Source organism: Pecten maximus, chromosome 17 (assembly GCF_902652985.1).
Source record: "Pecten maximus chromosome 17, xPecMax1.1, whole genome shotgun sequence".
In the NCBI taxonomy this organism is placed as follows: Eukaryota; Metazoa; Mollusca; class Bivalvia; order Pectinida; family Pectinidae; genus Pecten; species Pecten maximus.
The window spans coordinates 5,938,915-5,963,904 of record NC_047031.1 but is presented as its reverse complement, the minus strand read 5'-3'; the positions used below and the strand labels follow the sequence as shown (position 1 = coordinate 5,963,904).

At 34.1% G+C, this 24,990-nt stretch overlaps 2 protein-coding genes across 3 annotated transcripts in view; one reads left to right on the top strand and one right to left on the bottom strand.

Moving 5' to 3' along the window:
- LOC117315989 (nephrin-like) overlaps positions 1–24,990 on the bottom strand; it is a 402,896-nt gene that overhangs the window by 163,396 nt on the left and 214,510 nt on the right. The window lies entirely within an intron of this gene.
- Positions 12,350–24,990, top strand: part of LOC117315990 (hemocyte protein-glutamine gamma-glutamyltransferase-like) — a 35,019-nt gene continuing 22,378 nt past the window's right edge. The window contains exons 1-4 of the mRNA XM_033870472.1: positions 12,350–12,481; positions 19,978–20,202; positions 22,439–22,699; positions 24,706–24,824. Coding sequence (XP_033726363.1) covers positions 12,394–12,481; positions 19,978–20,202; positions 22,439–22,699; positions 24,706–24,824 — 693 coding nt within the window. The 5' untranslated portion in view covers positions 12,350–12,393. The remainder of the gene's footprint in view (positions 12,482–19,977; positions 20,203–22,438; positions 22,700–24,705; positions 24,825–24,990) is intronic.

The following is a 24,990-nucleotide window of genomic DNA, read 5'->3' as shown; positions in this document are numbered from 1 at the left end:
GTACATAGGGACGTCCATAGGGACGTACATAGGGACGTACATAGAGACGTACATAGAGACGTACATAGAGACATACATAGAGACGTACATAGGGACATACATAGGGACGTACATAGGGACGTACATAGGGACATACATAGGGACATACATAGGGACGTACATAGGGACGTACATATGGACATATATAGAGACGTACATAGGGACGTACATAGGAACATACATAGGGACGTACACAGCGACGTACATAGGGACGTACATAGGGACGTGCAATTGGACGTACATTAACATACATAGGGATGTACAAAGGGACATACATAGGGACGTACATAGGGACTAACATAGCGACGTACATAGGGACGTACATAGAGACGTACATAGAGACTTACATCGACATACATAGGGACATACATAGGGACGAACATAGGGCCGTACATAGGGACATACATAGGGACGTACATGTATATAGGGACGTGCAATTGGACGTACATAGAGACATACATAGGGACATACATAGGGACATACATAGTGACGTACATAGGGACGTGCAATTGGACGTACATAGAGACATACATAGGGACATACATAGTGACGTACATAGGGACGTACATAGGGACGTACATAGGGACATACATAGAGACGTACATAGGGACATACATAGAGACGTATATAGGGACATACATAGAGACGTACATAGGGACATACATAGGGACGTACATAGAGACGTACATAGGGACGTACATAGGGACGTACATAGGGATGTACATAGGGACATACATAGGGACGTACATAGGGACATACATAGAGACATACATAGGGACGTACATAGAGACGTACATAAGGACGTACATAGAGACGTACATAGGGACGTACATAGGGACGTACATAGGGACATACATAGGGATGTACATAGGGACGTCCATAGGGACGTACATAGGGACATACATAGAGACGTACATAGAGACATAGATAGGGACATGCATAGGGACGTACATAGGGACATACATAGAGACGTACATAGAGACAATGATAGGGACATGCATAGGGACGTACATAGAGACATACATAGAGACGTACATAGGGACATACATAGGGACGTACATAGGGATTTACATAGAGACGTACATAGGGACGTACACAGGGACGTTCATAGGGACGTACATAGAGACGTACATAGGGACAAACACGGGGATGTACATTGGAATGTTAACAGTGACATTTACAGGGACGTACATAAGAGCAAACATCGGGGCGTATAGAGGGACGTACAATTGGACGTACACAGGGACATGCATTGAAACATACTTTGGGATGTACTAATTGACGTAAATTGGGACTCACATAGGGACATACAGAGATGCTTAATTTAAACAAACACAGAAACGTGCATTGGAACGCACATAGAAACCTACACAGGAACGTCGTAAATAGGGATGAACATAGGAACATACAATGGGATGTACATGAGACGTACATTGAAACGCATGGGGACGTCGTAAATGGGGCATACAGTAGTTACCAAGATCCCTCGCCCATGCAAATGTTGTATTATATGAGATCATGCATTAAACATGAAACACATGACATAGCAACATTCATCAAAGTTGATTATTCGTCAAAGATATCAGCCAGTGAGATCACAGCAGCCTCATTAAATATGCACGGAATATGCCGATAATTGAACTTGAGCAAGGGTTTAGGTAACAAGTCTACAGAGTAACAAAACCCCATCATTCCTTCAAAAGATATCGTCATGCCACTCTAGAGTCAGATATAAACAAAAATCATATATGGTCCCGTCAGTGGCTTGTAGACTTCAATCCCCAAACAAGAGATATCTTTAAAAAAAGATAAACGGCATAGTTTCAATGCTGGTGGTTATATGTAAAACTGCTGGTGAAAAAAAGTTAACGAACTAATGCGTTTCAGCACGGATAACAAAATTAGATCAGTTTGAATCATTTTTAGTGATAATAAGACTGCATTTGAATCAGGAATATAGTTTTATTAATGTGTCATTTGAAAAGATTCATCGACTTATTCAGCTTACCTTCAATCTTAACTTTGTTTCGTTTTTAACTGCATATCTGCATTTTGTATTTACCGCTACATTAACCAATCACATACTTCATCTTGAGCAGTAACGCCACCTGTCGCGTCATATCCGGGTCAAAAAGAAAATTATACGGCTACGCCGAAAAACTGAAACTATGCTAATATGAGGAAAACGAAATCCCATTTACCACCCCTCTATATATATGAACGATACTCCTATCATTAATGCAACTTCTCATAAGTACCTGGGTGTGTTCTTCTCAGGAGATGGTCGTTGGATAGATTATGTAAATTACTTAATTACCAAAACTTCATCTAAAATCAATATAATGAGATCGTTGAAATTTCAGTTAGACAGACCAAATTTGCAAACTATTTATTTCTCTTTTATCAGACCACTCCTTGAATATGCCGATATTGTATGGGGAATATTCCTACAGATTTGGAAAATTTTAATATTGAAGCTGCACGTATAATAACTGGTCCAACAAAGCTAACCAGTAGTGATAAATTGTTCAATGAGGTAGGATGGACAAGTTTATTTGATCGTAGACAAAATCGAAAAATTCTTCAATTTCATAAAATGTTCTATCAATATACTCCTCAATATTTATATGGTCTTATACCTAACACAGTTTCGGAGGGACATAACTCTGATGCAAGAAACTCGGACCAGACATGTGTCACTCCAATATTGTGCAAAACTCTTTTTATAAACAATCGTTTTTACCCTCTACAATAGATCAATGGAATAAACTTCCACATCACGTTCGATCAAACCCATCTGTTTCTGCTCTAAAAGCTTACCTCGATCAACAATTAAGCAGGAAAATACCTATCCACTACACATTTGGAACCCGAAAGGGTCAAATTTACCATGCTCGTCTACGAGTGGAATGTAGTTCTCTAAACAGTTATTTATATAATAAAAATATTGTTCAATCTCCACTTTGTCTGTGCGGCAAAGTTGAAAACGCTACCCATTTCCTTTTAGAATGTGCCAGGTACGACGACATAAGAAGGCAGTATTTATATTCCTTACCTTTAAATATTACAACCGATATCTTACTATTTGGGAACCGGAAACTTTCAACACAAGAAAACAAGGTCATCGTCTTAGCTGTTCAAGATTATATACTTAAAACAAACAGGTTTTCATAAAATTTTATTTCTCCCAAAAACATTTTTTTGTACTTAAAGTCGAGTTGTTTGTATCAACAACCTAAACTCTACACCAAGTATTCACCCTTTTCCTTTTCTTCTCCTTGCTTAAACTTTTGTTATTCATTGTTAATATATGGTCTTATAATGCAAATAATATGTTGTCCATCCTCAATATATTTGCTGTTTATGATAAGGTGAGTGTCTGAGACACTTGTTTCTATTTCCTATTCTATTCTAATTTTGTAACTATATATGTTTTGAAATGCCTGAATAAAAGAAAGTTTAAACCAAAGATATCGTGATAAAAGAAATCAGCCAATCAAGTGACACCAGCCTCATTAAATATGCGCAGAATATGACGATAATCGAACTTGACTAGGGATTTAGGTAACGAGTCTACCAAGCAAGTTTCATCAAACATATATACAGTGTATTACAAGGCATAGTTACATTTACATGGATAATGACAAAAATGATATAATATACCAATTGTTAAGAGGAACAAGGACGTATCTCCAACATGGAGTGCTTAGACGTAAAGGACCGTATCTCAAATCTATCAATTTTTATATTTTGATAAATTGTAATTCCGACTAAGCTTTTCTTATATAAAATGTACTTGATATCAATGGAAATTGTCTAATTCTTTTAAATCTCGTAGTATTTTAACATATTTAGACCTTTTCAAATGATATGATGTACACATTCTGTAAGAAAATCTCACTCGTAGTTGTAATTTATTAAAATCTAAAAATTGATAAATTTGAGATACGACCCTTTACTTCTAAGCATTCCATTGTCGGAGAACGGTCCTTGTTTCAACTGAATACACAAAATTCAAAACATATTACTGGATTTGATAAAACATTGCACATATCCAAAGAAATTTCTATTAAGGTCAACGAAAAGTTGTGAGTTCCCATATAACAACGTCTAAACTTATTGTTACATTCAGATTATTCAGGTTTTGGAACAAAATATGCCTTTCGTTGGTAAATATCAATCCTTCAAAAAAATATCACGCGGAAAGCGAATCCGGACGGACGGACGGAACCCATTTCGTTGGGAGGGGATAACAGGAAGACACACGTGGACATTTAAAGTCACTTGGTGAAATGTTGCAATGTTTAGTCGTAATAGAGCATATCACTAAATGATGTCGTAAATAGTCTAAGTTGTCTTTTTAAAACTTCACCAATAAATGTATTTGGTCCAAAAAAGTAACAAAATCTATTAAATCAAATGTTTTAAATCTTGTTAAAGCGATTTCCATAAAAAAAAAAAAAAAAAAACTAGCAACTATAGCAACTATAGAGCAATAAGTCTGATATCTTGTTTCAGAAAGACTTTCATTTATTTTAGATAGCCGACTGAGCAGGTTTTCTTATGAAAGCAACCTCATTAGTGGCGCTCAAGCCGGTTAAGAAAATCTACTGCTGATAATATTTTCATATTATTCTCTTTAATATCTATTTATTTCTCGCTGGGCAAAAAAGTATATTGTTCCTTTGTGGATTTTAAAAAAGTGTTCGTCTCCGTATGGCGAATACGACTATGGAAAACAATTTTTAAAGGGTGGCTGGAAATTTTGAGAGTAATAATAAATTAACCCTGCGTTAAAAAGGGCAACTAATTGTCAGGTCTTTTCAATTGTAATGTAGGGGTAAAAAAGGCAAAAATGTATCCCTATTTCATTTTTCTCTCTATCTATGATTTAGAAGAATTTTTGTCAGGATAATGATACTAAATGTCTTTAAACGATTCAATGATTGAGTGATTATATTGGGTTTTAAATAAAGTTATTTACCATTCATGCAGATGACACCGTTACCAAGTCCGAATCAGCTGAGGTACTATAATCTGCAGTAAGGTCCATATCAATAGCGAATCTAGTGCTATTTAACGAGCCTAAAAATCACCAGTCTGATTCGTAGGAACAGAAATAACTTGAACAATCTTTAATTTGTATCGTGGCTATCCAGGGGTCTAGATTTTAACAATTAATCTATTAAGCTACCTGTAAATTTCGGCAAAATGCGTAAAATTGAAGTTTCAGGAGAACAAAGAAAGCTCATGTGGATCAGACATATTCTACAAAATAACGGTTTGTTCTCCTTTCTCCCACTTTTTGGGGACAAAAAGAATTATTTAAACACCTGAGAACAACGGCACGCCAATTATAGTCTGTTCTGGGAATGTGCATATTTATAGGTAGATATCTACCTGTATTATCACGTTATCAAGTCATATTACATGTACTATATAGATCACAATATATCCTTTTATTATATTAAAAGTGAATGTCAATGTTTCTGTATTGTGTATATATTTTATCTTATTTTATTTATCTATTTTTATAATAATTATATTTTCCAGATTCAACAAACCAGTTTAATTTCAGAGCATGACAGAAATTCTGAAGCATATGGCAATTATAATATAAGGAGAAAGAAAGATAGTATAATTCGATACTTGCATGTATACAGAGAATACACCAGTACAGAACATTTACATCATTGTACATGATATGTGCCTGAAGTGAGAATGCTGAAATAAAAAGCATACTTATAATATTTAACACTAGACATTGGCTGATTGAAAATTAAACGAAACACAATTATCTAATAATAATTAGCAGTAAATAGTAATTGTTTACATGAATACAAGGAATAGTTGGCATATACACTTAACACTGGACAATAGATGATAGATTATTCATGAAATTTTAATAAGCATACACAACTAATAAAATAGCCGTAGTTATTTTGTCCTGGGGTCCTGTATGTGTCCATTGTAGGCAATGTTCTTGTACCGAAGAGATTTCATCCGAATCTGCATTTGCCTTATTATTGGTTAGACAGGGAATAGTGATAGACATAGCCATCCTGATGTTTGTATACTTACAAATCAGACAGCTTAAACACTTATCTCAATAGATAATCCAACAATAATATGTATCAAATGTAATGACGAAATATGATATTAATGAAAACCTTAAGATACTCTTTTATGGGGTGATCAATCTCTAAACGCTAAGGAAAATGATGAAATATTCATTTCTGTGCAGAATTTCATTTGTAACAGTAAAAGATTTTAATCATATCAACATTTTGATTATTTTTCAAACACCACTGAGGTTACATGTACGTCGAATTTTCCAGAATTGAAAGTATCAAATATGTAATCAGCTGGGGTATTTTGTCGAGAAGGTAATTTGTTCATCTCATTTTTGTGTGTAAATGTCCATGATGTAACGCCATAATAGTGTTTTAGGAAAGGAATTAGTATTAGCTTTCAGCTTGTTTTCCAATCCTTTACATATATTTAAGGATTAACATCAATTATTTTTTCTGTTATACAGTCATAACAGAAAAAACTGGAGTGTACTCTAAATAAACCGCGAAGCGGTTTATGAAGAGAGTACACTCCAGTTTTTTCTGTTATGACTGTATAACAGAAAAAATAATTGATGTTAATCCTTATAATTCAATTTCGTCTTATACACACCAAGATATTTCACTTTCTTTGGCGAACTCTTTTCTGTGATAAATTATTACGCAACGTCATCAGCCAATCAAAAATGAAGTTACATTTCGCAACGTCAAAAATTTTGTTATGGAGGTATAACAAAATTATTTCAGCCAATGAAAATGCGTGTTTCATACAAAATTAAATTATATGATTTGTAATAATTCAAGTTAATTAGTATCAGGAAACATACCAGGGATATTTGTCGATAAGGGTAGTAAATGGCCTGATGTGATTTTGTTTCGCATTTTAAAAAATTTCAAACAGTGAAATATCTAAAATATATATACGTTGTTGTACTATAGCTGTCTTCTGGAATCTAGTTGATGAAAATGGTATGTAAAAATTGATTAAATAGTAATGAAATGAGATGAATTCAAATGTAGTGTAAAATATAAGTAAAAACAATGTAATGGAACAAAGGTAAAATCCAGGTAATGTGGGAGAACACAGGTAAAATCCAGGTAAGGTATATATATGAAGCAGACTATAATGACTGTCACAACATACCTGCCCCTATGTTATCTTTAAAAAGTTGGAGAAAGGAGAACACACCAAAATAACAATGCCGTTATGGTCACAAGTGCCTATAGCAGGTAGTGCGAGCGTTTGTTTGACCAGATTTGACTTTATAAGAACCTTAACAATGATTCTCTCCTGGCCTTGGAATGCAAATGGCGGCTGATAATTATATTGCACGAATACCCTAAAATCTCGATAATAAGCCGCGGCTTATTTTCATTTTAGTAAGGAATAGCAGGCTTTTTTTGGAAGCAAGCCTATACTTAATAACTCTTGATAAATCATTTATAACGTCCAGAACTAGATCTACAATTTGCAAACTAACTCCATTCGTTACTTATAAACCGATGTTTAATATTTAAAAGGCACAACTAACTCTCAACAAAACACTTCATGTGATGTTCTTGTAATTTATTCATGGGCAAAGCCATGCATTTAGTATAATTATACCAAAGATGACCTTTCGTGTCGACATCCGATTACCATATCAATTATATCGGGTGATTTAGGAAGGTCGCTTTTAATATATAAAGTTGGGATAACAGGTAGATAGATATATTTATAACAAAGCGCCTGCTTATTTAAATTCAAATCCCTGCCTCCGCTAGGGATAGAACCTATAATAGAGGGCCTGCTTATTTAAATTTTAATCAGTGCCTCTGCTAGGGATCGAACCAGGGACCTTTGGCTTACTAGTCTAACGCTAAACCGATCATGCTAAAGAGACGATTTCCTTACCCAAGCGATATATCGCGGCTAGTATTTACCAGGCTTAAATACTGTCACGTAAAGAAGAAAATGAAACATCGCCAGCAGTTGTCGCGTTTTACACAATTACCTAAATTATCTGAAATGTTCGTATTTTTTTTCTGCAAGCGACTACACATGTATCCACTGTTTAATGTATACAAGTACCATGTATACCTGCACATAAAATACCTACACAACGAAGCTGGGAAAACTACCAGACGGAAACAAATTAAAGCCAAATATAAGTTAAACATTTCAAATCGTGTTGTTTCCTCGTTATGCCTGACGGGAAAGATATAACATAAACTGTTTACTACCTGGCTGTTAAATATGATATACAGACTTTGCTCACAGAGTTCATGAAGTAAAGGGTAGGGGATGTTTTTGAATAAATAAATTGTATTTCTTTTTAAATAACTTGTTTGTGTACTTTTCCTATTTGCTGAGCAACAATGTATTAACAAGTGCTTCGCTTGTTTAAGTTTGCGGGGCGGCAGTGGCCGAGTGGTTAAGGTGTCTCGACACTTTATCACTATAACCCTCCACATCTGGGTTGCGAGTTCGAAACCTACGTAGGGGCAGTTGCCAGATCTCCGGGTATTCCGGTTTTCCTCCACCTCCAAACCTGGCGACTTTTGCAATTATCTGAACTCATTAAAATTTTTGCTAAAACTCGTATTAGTAAAACAACTTAAAACATTGAAATTTTTATATCAAAATTTTGTATTACTTCCTTAAATAGCTCGCAGACAGAAATAGCTTGGTCCTACCTTATACTGGCCGGGTGAGCTATATATTTAACAAGCGCAGTGGTATTTATATAATATATATGCACACTACACCCTATCTGCAGGTAAATAGACATAAATGCACATGACGAACAAAGGTGCATACAAATATGTTGGTGGGTGTCTATAATATACACATGTCGAACATTTAACATATAGCACTACTGCACAGTGTCCCTAAATGTATGCAGGATGCCCACGGCTGATTGCACAAACTACAGCTACGCTAAAATCATGTAAGCCTGGGTATTCGACGATGAATGTATACCGCTCGGATGTATTTTAGTTCAAGTTTTTATTGTTTCAAGTGCATTACATGCATATATGGAACAAATATAAATACAAATGCAAAGTACAAAGTTCATGCTTAATATGAAAAATCCAGTGAATAAGATTTTCTTCAAGAGAATGGTGCTAAATGTCTTCAAACGACTTAACGATTGAGTGATGACATTGGAATTTACATAAAGTTACTTATTATTATATATGCAGATGACACGAATATCATGTCCGCATCAACTGAGGACCTGCAATCTGCATTAAACATGTTTGAAATACATTGTAATGAATGGAAACTCAAAAACATTCCAAAATTTAAAATTGTTGTATTTTCAAATCGTAAATTTAACCCAAACGTACCTTTTTCATCTTGTAATGAGGGGCTTGAAATAAAATGTTAAAATCATTTACATAATTTTGTGTTATATTCATCTAAAATGTCAATTTTCCAAGGTCAGAAATAAACTACCAGAAAAATAAAGAAAAAAAATTGTTTGCTTCCTATAAAAAGATCAGGAACATACATGACACGATGACCTACAATTAAAGATTTTTCGATTTCTCTTGTTCAACCTGTATTTTTATATTCAGCTGAGAACTTAGGTTTTTAAAATAGAAATGTAGTTGTGAAATTCTTTTGAAATTCTGTAAACATATTCTAAATTTCAGATGCAGTACGCCATGTTTTATGGTCTAAAGTGAACTATGTAGATATGCTTTAAAGTATTAAAATTCAAAAATTTAAAATTCAAATAATCAAAAATTGCAATAAATCCAATTTGCCCATAGAAAATGGGCGATGGTCTAGTATACGTCGTAATGATCGAAATTGTCCTTTGTGTTCCGATGGTGTTTGTGACGAGTATCGTTTTTCATTTATATTTTTAATTATGAATTAGTATGCCAAATGAGAAATCTATATATTTCAATTTATTATTGCACATACCTAATCTGACAAAAAGTTAAGGTTAAGTTTCTCTATAGAATGTTCGTGTGCTCTCAGATGTTAGTATATTTGTTGAAAGACTTGGAAAAAAATTAAAGAGTGTTTACGATTTGTTGTGTTCCGCCATTTGTAAACCTGTTTACTTCTGACCTCTTGTAACACACGTGTGTGTCTGAGTGATCAATAAAAATCGTAATCTAGTTCAGGTTATGACAATATGAAACTAAGTAATGTAGTCACAACGAATGAAGCTAATTAGAATATGACTATGGCAACGGAGCCCTACCATCGTGGACTAGAATAGTAGGAGTAGGGTATGTTTTTTTTTATATAAACACCGTAATCAGATTCGGACACATCTGCCTAACACGACTTTTGCAATTATCTGAACAACTCATTAAAATATTTGCTAAAAATCGTATTAGTAAAACAACTTAAAACATTGCAATTATTATATCAAAATTTTGTATTACTTCCTTAAATAGCTCGCAGACAGAAATAGCTTGGTCCTACCTTATACTGGCCGGGTGAGCTATATATTTAACAAGCGCAGTGGTATTTATATAATATATATGCACACTACACCCTATCTGCAGGTAAATAGACATAAATGCACATGACGAACAAAGGTGCATACAAATATGTTGGTGGGTGTCTATAATATACACATGTCGAACATTTAACATATAGCACTACTGCACAGTGTCCCTAAATGTATGCAGGATACCCACGGCTGATTGCACAAACTACAGCTACGCTAAAATCATGTAAGCCTGGGTATTCGACGATGAATGTATATCGCTCGGATGTATTTTAGTTCAAGTTTTTATTGTTTCAAGTGCATTACATGCATATATGGAACAAATATAAATACAAATGCAAAGTACAAAGTTCATGCTTAATATGAAAAATCCAGTGAATAAGATTTTCTTCAAGAGAATGGTGCTAAATGTCTTCAAACGACTTAACGATTGAGTGATGATATTGGAATTTACATAAAGTTACTTATTATTTTATATGCAGATGACACGAATATCATGTCCTCATCAACTGGGGACCTGCAATCTGCATTAAACATGTTTGAAATACATTGTAATGAATGGAAACTCAAAAACATTCCAAAATTTAAAATTGTTGTATTTACAAATCGTAAATTTAACCCACACGTACCTTTTTCATCTTGTAATGAGGGGCTTGAAATAAAGTGTTAAAATCATTTACATAATTTTGTGTTATATTCATCTAAAATGTCAATTTTCCAAGGTCAGAAATAAACTACCAGAAAAATAAAGAAAAAAAATTGTTTGCTTCCTATAAAAAGATCAGGAACATTACATGACACGATGACCTACAATTAAAGATTTTTCGATTTCTCTTGTTCAACCTGTATTTTTATATTCAGCTGAGAACTTAGGTTTTTAAAATAGAAATGTAGTTGTAAAATTCTTTTGAAATTCTGTAAACATATTCTAAATTTCAGATGCAGTACGCCATGTTTTATAGTCTAAAGTGAACTATGTAGATATCCTTTAAAGTATTAAAATTCAAAAATTTAAAAATTCAAATAATCAAAAATTGTAATAAATCCAATTTGCCCATAGAAAATGGGCGATGGTCTAGTATACGTCGTAATGATCGAAATTGTCCTTTGTGTTCCGATGGTGTTTGTGACGAGTATCGTTTTTCATTTATATTTTTAATTATGAATTAGTATGCCAAATGAGAAATCTATATATTTCAATTTATTATTGCACATACCTAATCTGACAAAAAGTTAAGGTTAAGTTTCTCTATAGAATGTTCGTGTGCTCTCAGATGTTAGTATATTTGTTGAAAGACTTGGAAAAAAATTAAAGAGTGTTTACGATTTGTTGTGTTCCGCCATTTGTAAACCTGTTTACTTCTGACCTCTTGTAACACACGTGTGTGTCTGAGTGATCAATAAAAATCGTAATCTAGTTCAGGTTATGACAATATGAAACTAAGTAATGTAGTCACAACGAATGCAGCTAATTAGAATATGACTATGGCAACGGAGCCATACCATCGTGGACTAGAATAGTAGGAGTAGGTTATGTTTTTTTTTATATAAACACCGTAATCAGATTCGGACACATCTGCCTAACACGGCTTTTGCAATTATCTGAACAACTCATTAAACATTTTGCTAAAAATCGTATTAGTAAAACAACTTAAAACATTGCAATTATTATATCAAAATTTTGTATTACCTCCTGAAATAGCACGCAGACAAAAATAGCTTGATCCTACCTTATACTGGCCGGGTGAGCTATATATTTAACAAGTGCAGTGGCACGTTTATAATATATATGCACACTACACCCGACACAAACAGGCAAGACAATGTCTAGAATAACCGACTTGTCGCTGGGACGGCGGAATACCTCCTACTCCTCAACAATATTTGATAGATGGGATTCTGCACGTAATTGTAAGTAACAAATATACCTACATGTTAACTATCAAATATATTATTCAAACAGGGCATTGCATTTGATCAGCGTAGCTGTAGTTTGTGCAATCAACCGTGGGTATCCTGCATACATGTAGGGACACTGTGCAGTAGTGCTATATACGTCCCTGATATAAGTAATTTAATCTATTAGAGACTTCAAGTTAAAACGTGTCTTCTTTTTTATCAGCTTTTCGTATGCTAATTTTTTATCATTGAATGGTGGTAATCTTTGTTTTAATTTCAAATATAAAACGATTTAAAAAAAAATACCCCTTTTCAGATATACATGATAGACTGTTAATATAAGGCTTATCCGGGTTTGACTTTTCTTAAAATGGGAAAGGCATAATAAAGACTTATCCTTCATGTGCTTCTGCAGAAATATTGATATCATGGAATGTTTACGGACGGACGGACGGACCATAAGCGAATGATGATTTGAGCAGCCTCTCATCTGATCATGGTGTAATTCGAAGGTTTCTGGTGTTTATCTGCCTTTCGATATCTGATACGATCTTAGCATTGATAATGATGGCGGAGCTCGAATACACAAAAATACCCAAGATATATAGAAATATTCTATATTTTAGCTGTTAATAGTTTTAAGTGGCGCAAATGTATTGCATATTTTGTTTACTTGGCTTTGCACCTTTCTTTGTACATCGCGTAAATTGTCAGAGAGGGCTCAATTAATTTCGTTCCGGGTATCTGCAGGTAAATAGACATAAATGCACATGACGAATAAAGATGCATACAAATATGTTAGTGAGTGTCTATAATATACACATGTCGAACATAACATATAGCACTACTGCACAGTGTCCCTACATGTATGCAGGATACCCACGGTTGATTGCACAAACTACAGGTATGCTAAAATCATGTAAGCCTGGGTATTCGACGATGAATGTATACCGCTCGGATGTATTTTAGTCAAGTTTTTATTGTTTCAAGTGCATTACATGCATATATGGAACAAATATACAAACAAATGCATAGTACAAAGTTCATGCTTAATATGAAAAATCCAGTGATTAAGATTTTCGTCAAGAGAATGGTGCTAAATGTCTTCAAACGACTCATCGATTGAGTGATGATACATGAAGTTACTTATTATTTTATATGCAGATGACACGAATATCATGTCCTCATCAACTGAGGAACTGCAATCTGCATTAAACATGTTTGAAATATATTGTAATGAATGGAAACTCAAAAACATTCAAAAATCTAAAATTGTTGTATTTTCAAATCGTAAATTTAACCCACACGTACCTTTTTCACCATGTAATGAGGAGCTGGAAATAAAATGTTGAAATCTTTTACATAATTTTGTGTTATATTCATCTAAAATGTCAATTCTCCAAGGTCAGAAATTAACTACCAGAAAAATAAAGAAAAAAATCCCATATATCAAATTTGCATTTGCCCATAGAAACGGGACGAGTTGGTAAATCTGATAATCATCGAATGTGTCCTTTGTGCTCCAATGGTGTTGGTGACGAGTATCATCTTTTGTTTATTTTTAATTATGAATGAATGTCAACATGACATATACCATTATAAATCATTGTCCATATGTGTAAGCTGTATAATCGTCGGGTACCACGGTTGATTGCACAAACGGTGTGTACGCTATACTTGTGAAAGCCTGGGTATCCGACAATGGCTGTATAGTGCTCGGATATCATTTCATGCTTTTATTCATTCAAATGCAATACTTAAGCAATAAACTGCCTAGATGCGGCAGACCTACTGGTATAACTGCCACATGTGTCACAGACAAACTGAATGGTGCGCGCTAGCGCACCATGATTGTTTGTCTGTGACACATGTGGCAGTTATACCAGTAGGTCTGCCGCATCTAGGCAGTTTATCGCTTATATTTACGTTCTATTAATGAATCGCAAAAATAAAAAAAATATGAAAAAAATCTTCCAAAATTCAAATTTCCCGCTTTCTGCCTCAGGGCAACTTCAGTTATACTCTCATAGATGAAGCTGCTTTTGGTAGGGATTTACTAGTAATATATAAGGGCATTGCCACACCAAATGTAAAAATATGCATATGGGGAACAAAAATACATATATATCCATAGTTCATAATACATCTACTAAATGGTGGAAGATAATTCCATTCAATGAGCACAACAGATGTTTACCCAATTTATAAGTTTTAACACTTTTACTGCAAAACAGTTATATTAATTTGTAGGCACTTGGACAACAATAGTAATACTGTTTGATGTATATTTTTTTCTTAAATCAGAATGTACAGGATAAAGAAATACAAAATGCATTTCGTCGTCGACGTTATTTTTGTCACAAACTGTGTATTGTCTTGGACTTCTAGGCACAGTATTAAACCGTCCTGCTCAATATCAAGATTGTGCCTTGCATTGACTCAATAAATGTTTGAATCGATAATAATTGGGCTTAATTACGTATAACTGAATAAAAAAAGGTATCCACAATACGTTGTACAGATAACATTTTGCAGAAACATCAACGCACCACGTAATTCTTGAATAAATACATCGTGAACACGTTGTACACATATTTGCATAAAATGATTGTCATTTAAAAATATCGATAATGATATTATTGTTTCAGAATTCAGGGTTAAATCTTTCTTTTTGTTCTTTTCAAGTGATAATATTTCTTTTCGTCCTTGAGAAGCTAATGTGTCTCGTGCTACAATCAATCTACCATTAAAATTAAAAACATAACCAAGGTAACACATCTTATCGACAACTTCTATTGATTAACCTTTCAGAAGGTAGCATTATTTTCCTTTTTCTAAAAATAGAAATTTTAGTTTGATCTGAGAGAGAGAGAGAGAGAGAGAGAGAGAGAGAGAGAGAGAGAGAGAGAGAGATTATTGGGGGAGGGGGGTGAAAAATTGGGAAATAAGGATTCTAAAGTTGTGTCAAAAAGTTCAAGGGAGTTAACAATGTATGCATGTTTTCAAAATGTTTTAAAGTTATTTTGTTTTAATTTGGCCAAGACTGATGATAGGGTTTAAGAATTATCAATTAGATTTCCATTTCCATTTCATGCCATTCCAGCAACATAAACAGGTTAAATGACTTATCAATGTAATTCCCCTATGGTATTAACATTATTTCTCTATCACCCTTTATGAACAATTATACCTTGAGCCCATGACTCTGGAGGATATTCCATTTTTAACAAGACATTACATAATCTTGATAAAACTGGTAAAAATACATCTTTATATTCAATAAAGTATTCGTTAAGTACTGTATCTATTCCATCAGCTTTACACTTAGGTTAATCCTTAATTCCTTAATTCATCGTTACTGAAAAGTGTTATGGGCCAATAAAAATGGAAATATACACGTAACTTTGATGATTTTGCTAATTTTTCAAACCACCTCAATGTTATTCTAATATGTGAGACTTCTGTGTCTTACATTAAAATTGATTTCAAAGTCATTTTACAAACAATTAATATTTTCTGAACAATCATAGAAGTTTAGAGAAATAATTAAATATCAACATGATATTGTCATTTATATCACGGATTAACATTTACGCTTTTCATATTATTACATGATTTTTACAATGGTATTTCCTATTTCATGATCATTAAAACCAAATTTTGATTAGTGTCCATGCATTGTTTTATTAAGCAGAAAAAAATCTACCTTAGATCTACCTCTAATCAGGTTAATAAAACAATTTATGAATTTTATCAAAGTCTATGAATGTGCTCTAACATACGGAAGAGCATTAGGGCCATGAAGCAAAAAAAATTAATTCATTTTTTCGTGTTAATAACCCGAAATTTCGACTTACTAACTCGAAATTTCGAGATAATAACTCGAGATTTCGACTTAATAACTCTCTAACTCGAAATTTCGACTTACTAACTCGAAATTTCGAGATGATAACTCGAAATTTCGAGATAATAACTCGAAATTTCGACTTACTAACTCGAAATTTCGACTTAATAACTCGAAATTTCGAGATAATAACTCGAAATTTCGACTTACTAACTCGAAATTTCGACTTAATAACTCGAAATTACGACTCAATAACTCGAAATTTCGAGATAATAATTTTAGTTATGGAGATTGGTAATGCACTAGATTTAGTGTCTTTATTCATCATTTGTGTTTCTATGTTAATCATAAGTATATTCAACACAATCTATTATATTCACTTAAAGGGGCATCCCACGAAAGCAAACTAATTTTACTTTTGGTTATTAAGACGAATTGGCTATAAATCATCCTGACCTAAACTGATAGAGAAGATGAAGTTGATTTCCCATTCTTGTGTGTATATATTTATGTGGGAGGCAACTTAAAAGGGGCCAAGAACTAAGAAGGCTTATAGTAGATTGATAGTGGAGGTAATAATGACTATACGGAGGGGCCTTTCATCTATGTTTTCAGTCTTAGACAAATCACGGAATTACAAGTACAGATGCTATCGAAGACTTTGATTAAATGAATTTAACAATTCTGCTTAAAACTTCATACAAGTTGAAAGATGGTCACACATGTACCTGCATATACACGTCATAATGTGGTAGCCTAGACGTTGAATAAATGAATCGCCTGAAGATGGCCGTCAGGCCTGAAAACGTTAACAAAACACAACAGTTGTCATGTTGAATTTATATTTTTCAACTATATATACATAAACATACAATGCATTCCTCTTAATATCATGTCCTATTTGTCAGACAAAACATGATATTTACAGTAGTGTGACATTAAGAGAAACATGTTTTTTCACTAAATCTAGTGCATTACCAATCTCCATAGCTAAAATTATTATCTCGAAATTTCGAGTTATTATCTCGGAATTTCGAGTTATTAAGTCGTAATTTCGAGTTATTAAGTCGAAATTTCGAGTTAGTAAGTCGAAATTTCGAGTTATTATCTCGAAATTTCGAGTTATTAAGTCGACATTTCGAGTTATTATCTCGAAATTTCGAGTTATTATCTCGAAATTTCGAGTTATTAACGAAATTTCGAATTATTATCTCGAAATTTCGAGTTAGTAAGTCGAAATTTCGAGTTATTTTTTCGAAATTTCGAGTTATTATCTCGAAATTTCGAGTTATTAAGTCGAAATTTCGGGTTATTAACACGAAAAAATGAATTAATTTTTTTTGCTTCATGGCCCTAATGCTCTTCCGTACTAACAGCATCACAAAGTAAGATAAGAAAGTTAGGGAATAGTTTGATATATGTTTCACCTGTAAGTCTGTCTGATTCATTGTAATTACGCCTTTTCGTAATAAGACCGAATTAGATCGGAATCATACTTGAGTGAAGGGGAAATTTGCATCAATGGTGTATTTCGTCTCCCTGGCCCAGCAAAGATAGGCTTTATCATCAAATTGGGGAAATAGAGGCAATTGGTTTAAATCACTACCTATCATGAATGGCATAATGGATTTTAATACAATTTAGCAGGGATAGCATTATGTAAATGAGAACCAATGATGTATCAGTATAGAATGTGACTCCCCAGAGAGTAAAGGTGCGGGGCCCAATAAGGGAAGAGAGGTGAATCCTTTTAAGATTTTTGCTATATGGCTAAATGCACTATTTCAATCCAATTTCCCCTTAAAGTGTATCTATGTTGTATTCTAAATATATAAATATCTCACCAGGGGATGGACTGCAAGAACCAAAATGTAGAGAGTCTAACTCACAGGGGATTGAGTGTAAGAGCCAAAATGTAGAGAGTGTAGCTCTCAGGGGGATGGAGTGAAAAGGCCAAAATGTAGATAGTCTAGCTCTCAGGGGATGGAGTGAAAAGGCCAAAATATAGATAGTCTAGCTCTCAGGGGATGGAGTGAAAAGGCCAATATGTAGAGAGTGTAGCTCTCAGGGGGTGGAGTGTGAGGGCCAAAATGTAGATAGTCTAGCTCTCAGGGGATGGAGTGAAAAGGCCAAAATGTAGATAGTCTAGCTCTCAGGGGATGGAGTGAAAAGGCCAATATGTAGAGAGTGTAGCTCTCAGGGGATGGAGTGAAAGGGCCAAAATGTAGATAGTCTAGCTCTCAGGGGATGGAGTGAAAAGGCCAATATGTAGAGAGTGTAGCTCTCAGGGGATGGAGTGTGAGGGCCAAAATGTAGATAGTCTAGCTCTCAGGGGATGGAGTGAAAAGGCCAATATGTAGAGAGTGTAGCTCTCAGGGGATGGAGTGAAAGGGCCAAAATGTAGAGAGTCTAGCTCTCAGGGTATGGAGTGAAAGGGCAAAAATGTAGAGAGTCTAGCTCGCAGCGGATAGAGTGTAAGCCAAAATGTAGGGTTTGTTTTTCATGGTTTGGTGCCTTAGATTTGGTTCTTATGAACCAAAAGATCTTTAATCACAATATTTCAATGGAAGGTCTCTAGGATGATCCTGAGCGAATTTCGCGAAAAAGAATTATATTGAACCACACTGAAGGCTAGAGAAGCCAACTTTGTTAGAACACCCACACCTCCAAATAACATTTTGGAATCATTTAAGCAATGGATACCAGGTGAATGATTCAGGTCCACTGAGTCACCTGTTTTGAATTTATCAAAATGCAGGATGATTTCAATTTAACACATTGACCTTAACGGAAAGCGAAAGTGGATGCGCCCAATTTGTTTACTTTGCAATTTTATGCCACTGACAACACCAAGTGTAGCATCCTACAGTAGTAGGGGAAGGTAATGAGAGGCTTCCTTGGAGCTATAGAATCTGAGTTGTGGTTGTTGTAAGAGGTGAAGAAATAGTGAGGGAGGGATTGGTGTAAAAGTATAGAATATAAGGTCAACTGATAAGGTCAGGCTAGTGGGATTTTTTCTCTTTTAGTTCAATAAAGTTAAAGCAACCTGAGGGTCCCAAGTTCAATCCTTACTCGCTGTGCTCTTATATTTGATCCCAATGTCCACTCTGTATGTAAAACAGCTCTAAGAGATTTGAGAGACTTCATCAATGATAAAAAAAACTTGAGTTTTGGTTTTCTTTGGAGACTTAGACTTTATAAAAGAGGAGAAACGTTCAGCTTACTTTCCTCGGGCTAGCAGGCATTCTCCTTCTAAACCGTAAGTGAAAGGAGGTGTAAGGCAGGTTATCTTTGGCTACTTCTTCCTATATCAAAACAAAATGTGTGAAATAAAAACATTCTGTTTAAGGCTCCCCTGCCGTAAACGATCTGATTGTGGTTGCTGCCATCAATTTTAACGTGTATGATAATGGTAATGAAAATGTTTCAAGTTCTCATGAGGAGGTAATATATCCGATTGTCGTTTCTGGTGTCAAGTTTAACATGTATGATGATAATTCTATTTCAGACTATTCTAAGAAGGTAAACAATCTAATTGACATTGCTGCCATCAATTTTAACGTGTATGATAATGAAAATGTTTCAGGTTCTCATAAGGAGGTAAAATATGCCATCGTCGTTACTGGTGTCAAGTTTAACATGTATGATGATAATTCTATTTCAGGCTCTCCGGAGGAGGTAAAAGATCTGATCGCTGTTAATGGCGTCAAGTTTAACGTGTTCGTTGACACTTTTAACCACCATACCAACGAGTATAGTATCACCGACAAGAAAGAAGGCAAGGATGCGTCCCTCGTCGTCCGCAGAGGTCAGCCTTTTCAGATGACCATTACCTGTGACCGGCCTTATGACCCAAAAAAGGATGAACTGAAGCTGATCTTTCAAACCGGTAATTGCTACTTTTTTTTTGGAAAGTCCGAGGAAAGCAAAAAATGTTTAAGTATTTTGTAAAAAAAAAAAATGGCGATTTACCACACTGGTAGATTCTTCATGGATAAAATTATTAATATATTCTACAACGTGACATTTTGGGAAATTGTTATTGGTTTCCAAAACTATATATACTTATTACATTGATATATATATATGTAGATATGATTGATTTATCTCGCAACTTAAAATGTATGAATGATAATGTCACGTGAATCTCCACGTATGTGAGGACACCTATTGTACAAACTTCATTTTGTATTTGAACGTTTAATATATACACACGTATATTAATGGCAAGACCCCGTGTATAGTTAACAAGTATACACTTTTGTAAATGGGTCGCTTCGTTTATCTAAAAATGAAATAATGACAAAAAAATAATTGTCTAATTGCATCTAACAACTTCATGTTCATAATATGTATTTGAACACAGTGGTTTCCTCATGCTGACAATACATGACCACTTAACACAGGGGCTTGCCACATATTCCAAACCCGTGGTCCATATTAAAATATAATGCATTACAATATAACACAGGGAATTAGTGTGTCCAATTTCTAACCGACAGTCCACATATATGTATTACAGTATCAAACAGGGACTTGGTGTGTCACATTTCTAACCCATGGTCCACAAATATGTATAACAGTATCACACAGGGACTTGGTATGTCAAATTTCTAACCCATGGTCCACATATATGTATTAGAGTATCACACAGGGACTTGGTATGTCAAATATCTAACCCATGGTCCACATATATGTATTACAGTATCACACAGGGACTTGGTATGTCACATTTCTAACCCATGGTCCACATATATGTATTATAGTATCACACAGGGACTTGGTATGTCAAATTTCTAACCCATGGTCCACATATATGTATTACAATATCACACAGGGACTTGGTATGTCAAATTTCTAATCCATGGTCCACATATATGTATTACAGTATCACACAGGGACTTGGTGTGTCAAATTTCTAATCCATGGTCCATATATATGTATTACAGTATCACACAGGGACTTGGTGTGTCACATTTCTAACCCATGGTCCACATATATGTATTATAGTATCACACAGGGACTTGGTATGTCAAATTTCTAACCCATGGTCCACATATATGTATTACAATATCACACAGGGACTTGGTATGTCAAATTTCTAACCCATGGTCCACATATATGTATTACAATATCACACAGGGACTTGGCACAAAGTAAAACAAACGTTCCATATATAAAACATATACGTATTGTAGTATCCCACACACATGGGCTTTTCCTTATTCCAAATCCAAAGTCCAAATATATCTATTTAAGTATTACATATTTGTGACCTGTTTCTACTACAAAAGGAAAGATATTTTGAGGATAAATTGACCTATTTTGTGTCAACGTGTGCTCTTTTTATAATATCAAATGTGACAAAAGGATATGACTTAAAGTGAAATTCCGCTAATCAATATGCACATCTGACAATTTCGGAAATGAATGGAAATATAACAATTAATTTCAAATTATTACGAATAATAAGTAGTTTTATTCTTTCAAAGCAATAAATTGATGAAAATCTATATATATTTGCAAGAATATAACAAACAACTGCAAACTACTTCTTTGGCGTTATCATTGTCAGGACATCGTGAAGCGGCCTTCGAGTGTTTGCCAATCCAATTGCTTTGAACCACGTGATTAAAAAATAGTCCCGGTCAAAGACCACCGTGTCAACCAGTCAAAACGCATTTAGAGTTCATTCCACGTGTGGTATAAGCTGAATGTTACTCAGGAGTTGTAATGATTATGGCATGCCTTGGGAGTGGAATAAAACCCACCTATTGTGGTGGAAAATGTTGTAATGCATTTTATATGAATTTATCTATAATCGTTTTACCGTTTAATCTATTTTCTAGTCTGCTGTATATCTCATTAGCTCCATGTTAAAGAACAACAATGTAGAATCATGACCCAGTGTAGTCAGTCAGAATTAGATTGACAAATTATTGATTAATGTTCAGCTTAGTCAGTTTAAAGTAAATTAACTAATTCTCTATTGATATCTAGTGTATTATAAATCATACATATCGAATAATTTCCAATGCCAGAAGTAAATTGATTAATGATTGATTAATATAAATAGTAGTCAGTCAGAGGTTAATTGAATATTTATCAATTAATATCGACTACAGGTGACCAGCCAAAGCCTACCAAAGGAACTTTTGTTGAGATGATCCTCTCAGATGCTGACCTGCCAAAAAGGTGGGGAGCAAAATTAGTGCGTAGAACCAACAATGACCTGCAACTAGAGGTCATGACCCCGCCAGTTTGTCCAATAGGTCGCTGGAATGTCAAGGTCAGAGCTGTGAAGAAAGGAGGAAAGACACCTTCCGTTTCAAAAGTTCACAGTCATCCAAATCCGATCTACATCCTGTTTAACCCATGGTGTAAAGGTATGTAACACAGTTAAACCTGTCTATATTAAATTATCTAGGGAGTATGAAAATGTTTGTTAAAGACAGATGACCGTCATATAGATGTTTATATACAATCGATTTGGGTTACATTGAAAAACAAAACAGTATAGACAGTCTCACAACAGAAATGATCTCTGTATACAGGTAATTGTTATAATGCTGGCTTTTTGACAGGTTATTGTTCATAGTGATGACCTTTGTAATAGGTTATCGTTATAATGATGACCTTTGTACATAATTATTGTTATAGTGATGACCTTTGACCACAGATTATTGTTATACTGATGACCTTTGTCCACAGGTTATTGTTATAGTGATGACCTTTGTACATAGTAAATGCTCGGTGATCTATAAAGGTAAATTCTCGGTGATGTATAAAGGTAAATTCTCGGTGATGAATAAAGGTAAATTATCGATGATGTATAAAGGTAAATTATCGGTGATGTATAAAGGTAAATTATCGGTGATGTATAAAGGTAAATTATCGATGATGTATAAAGGTAAAGTCTCCGTGATGTATAAAGGTAAATTATCGATGATGTATACACGTAAATTATCGATGATGTATAAAGGTAAAGTCTCCGTGATGTATAAAGGTAAATTATCGATGATGTATACACGTAAATTATCGATGATGTATAAAGGTAAACTATCGGTGATGTATAAAGGTAAATTATCGATGATGTATAAAGGTAAACTCTCGGTGATGTATACACGTAAATTATCGATGATGTATAAAGGTAAACTCTCGGTGATGTATAAAGATAAATTATCGGTGATGTATAAAGGTAAATTATCGGTGATGTATAAAGGTAAATTATCGGTTATGTATAAAGGTAAATTATCGGTGATGTATAAAGGTAAATTATCGGTGATGTATAAAGGTAAATTATCGGTGATGTATAAAGGTAAATTATCGGTGATGTATAAAGGTAAACTCTCGGTGATGTATAAACGTAAACTCTCGGTGATGTATAAAGGTAAATTCTCGGTGATGTATAAAGGTAAATTATCGATGAAGTATAAAGGTAAACTCTCGGTGATGCATAAACGTAAATTATCGATGATGTATAAAGGTAAATTATCGATGATGTATAAAGGTAAATTCTCGGTGATGTATAAAGGTAAATTATCGATGATGTATAAAGGTAAATAATCGGTGATGTATAAAGGTAAATTATCGATGATGTATAAAGGTAAATTATCGGTAATATATAAAGGTAAATTATCGGTGCTGTATAAAGGTAAATTCTCGGTGATGTATAAACGTAAATTATCGATGATGTATAAAGGTAAACTCTCGGTGATGTATAAAGGTAAATTCTCGGTGATGTATAAAGGTAAATTATCGATGATGTATAAAGGTAAATTATCGGTGATGTATAAAGGTAAATTATCGGTGATGTATAAAGGTAAATTATCGATGATGTATAAAGGTAAACTCTCGGTGATGCATAAACGTAAATTATCGATGATGTATAAAAGTAAATTATCGATGGTGTATAAAGGTAAATTATCGGTGATGTATAAAGGTAAACTCTCGGTGATGTATAAAGGTAAATTATCGGTGATGTATAAAGGTAAATTATCGGTAATGTATAAAGGTAAATTATCGGTGATGTATAAAGGTAAATTATCGGTGATGTATAAAGGTAAATTATCGATGATGTATAAAGGTAAACTCTCGGCGATGTATAAAGGTAAATTATCGGTGATGTATAAAGGTAAATTATCGATGATGTATAAAGGTAAACTCTCGGCGATGTATAAAGGTAAACTCTCGGTGATGTATAAAGGTAAACTCTCGGCGATGTATAAAAGGTAGATTTTGGTGACGTATGAAGCTCTGTTATGTATAAAGGTCAATTCATTCTCGGTGATATATGAAGTTAGAATATCGGTTAGGTATTTATGTAGATTTGTGGTGCATAAATGTATAAAGTTATATTTTTGGTCCGAGCTTGATATTTTTTTCCCAAAAGATGACGACGTGTATCTCCATGACGATAAACTACTTGAAGAGTATGTCTTGAATGACACTGGCAAAATCTTTGTTGGGAATGACAAATACATCCACGGACGACCCTGGAACTTTGCTCAGGTATGTTTGATGTTGTAATATACAGATATCTTTTAACTTTGAAGTATACAATTTGAAATATTGGTTTCGGAATTGAACTTTTGAACATTGATAATAGGAAAATGTGAAGACGAGGATGAATTTTTATTGTATCAAATTTGTATGGTTTTGTGTTTAAGGACATGGA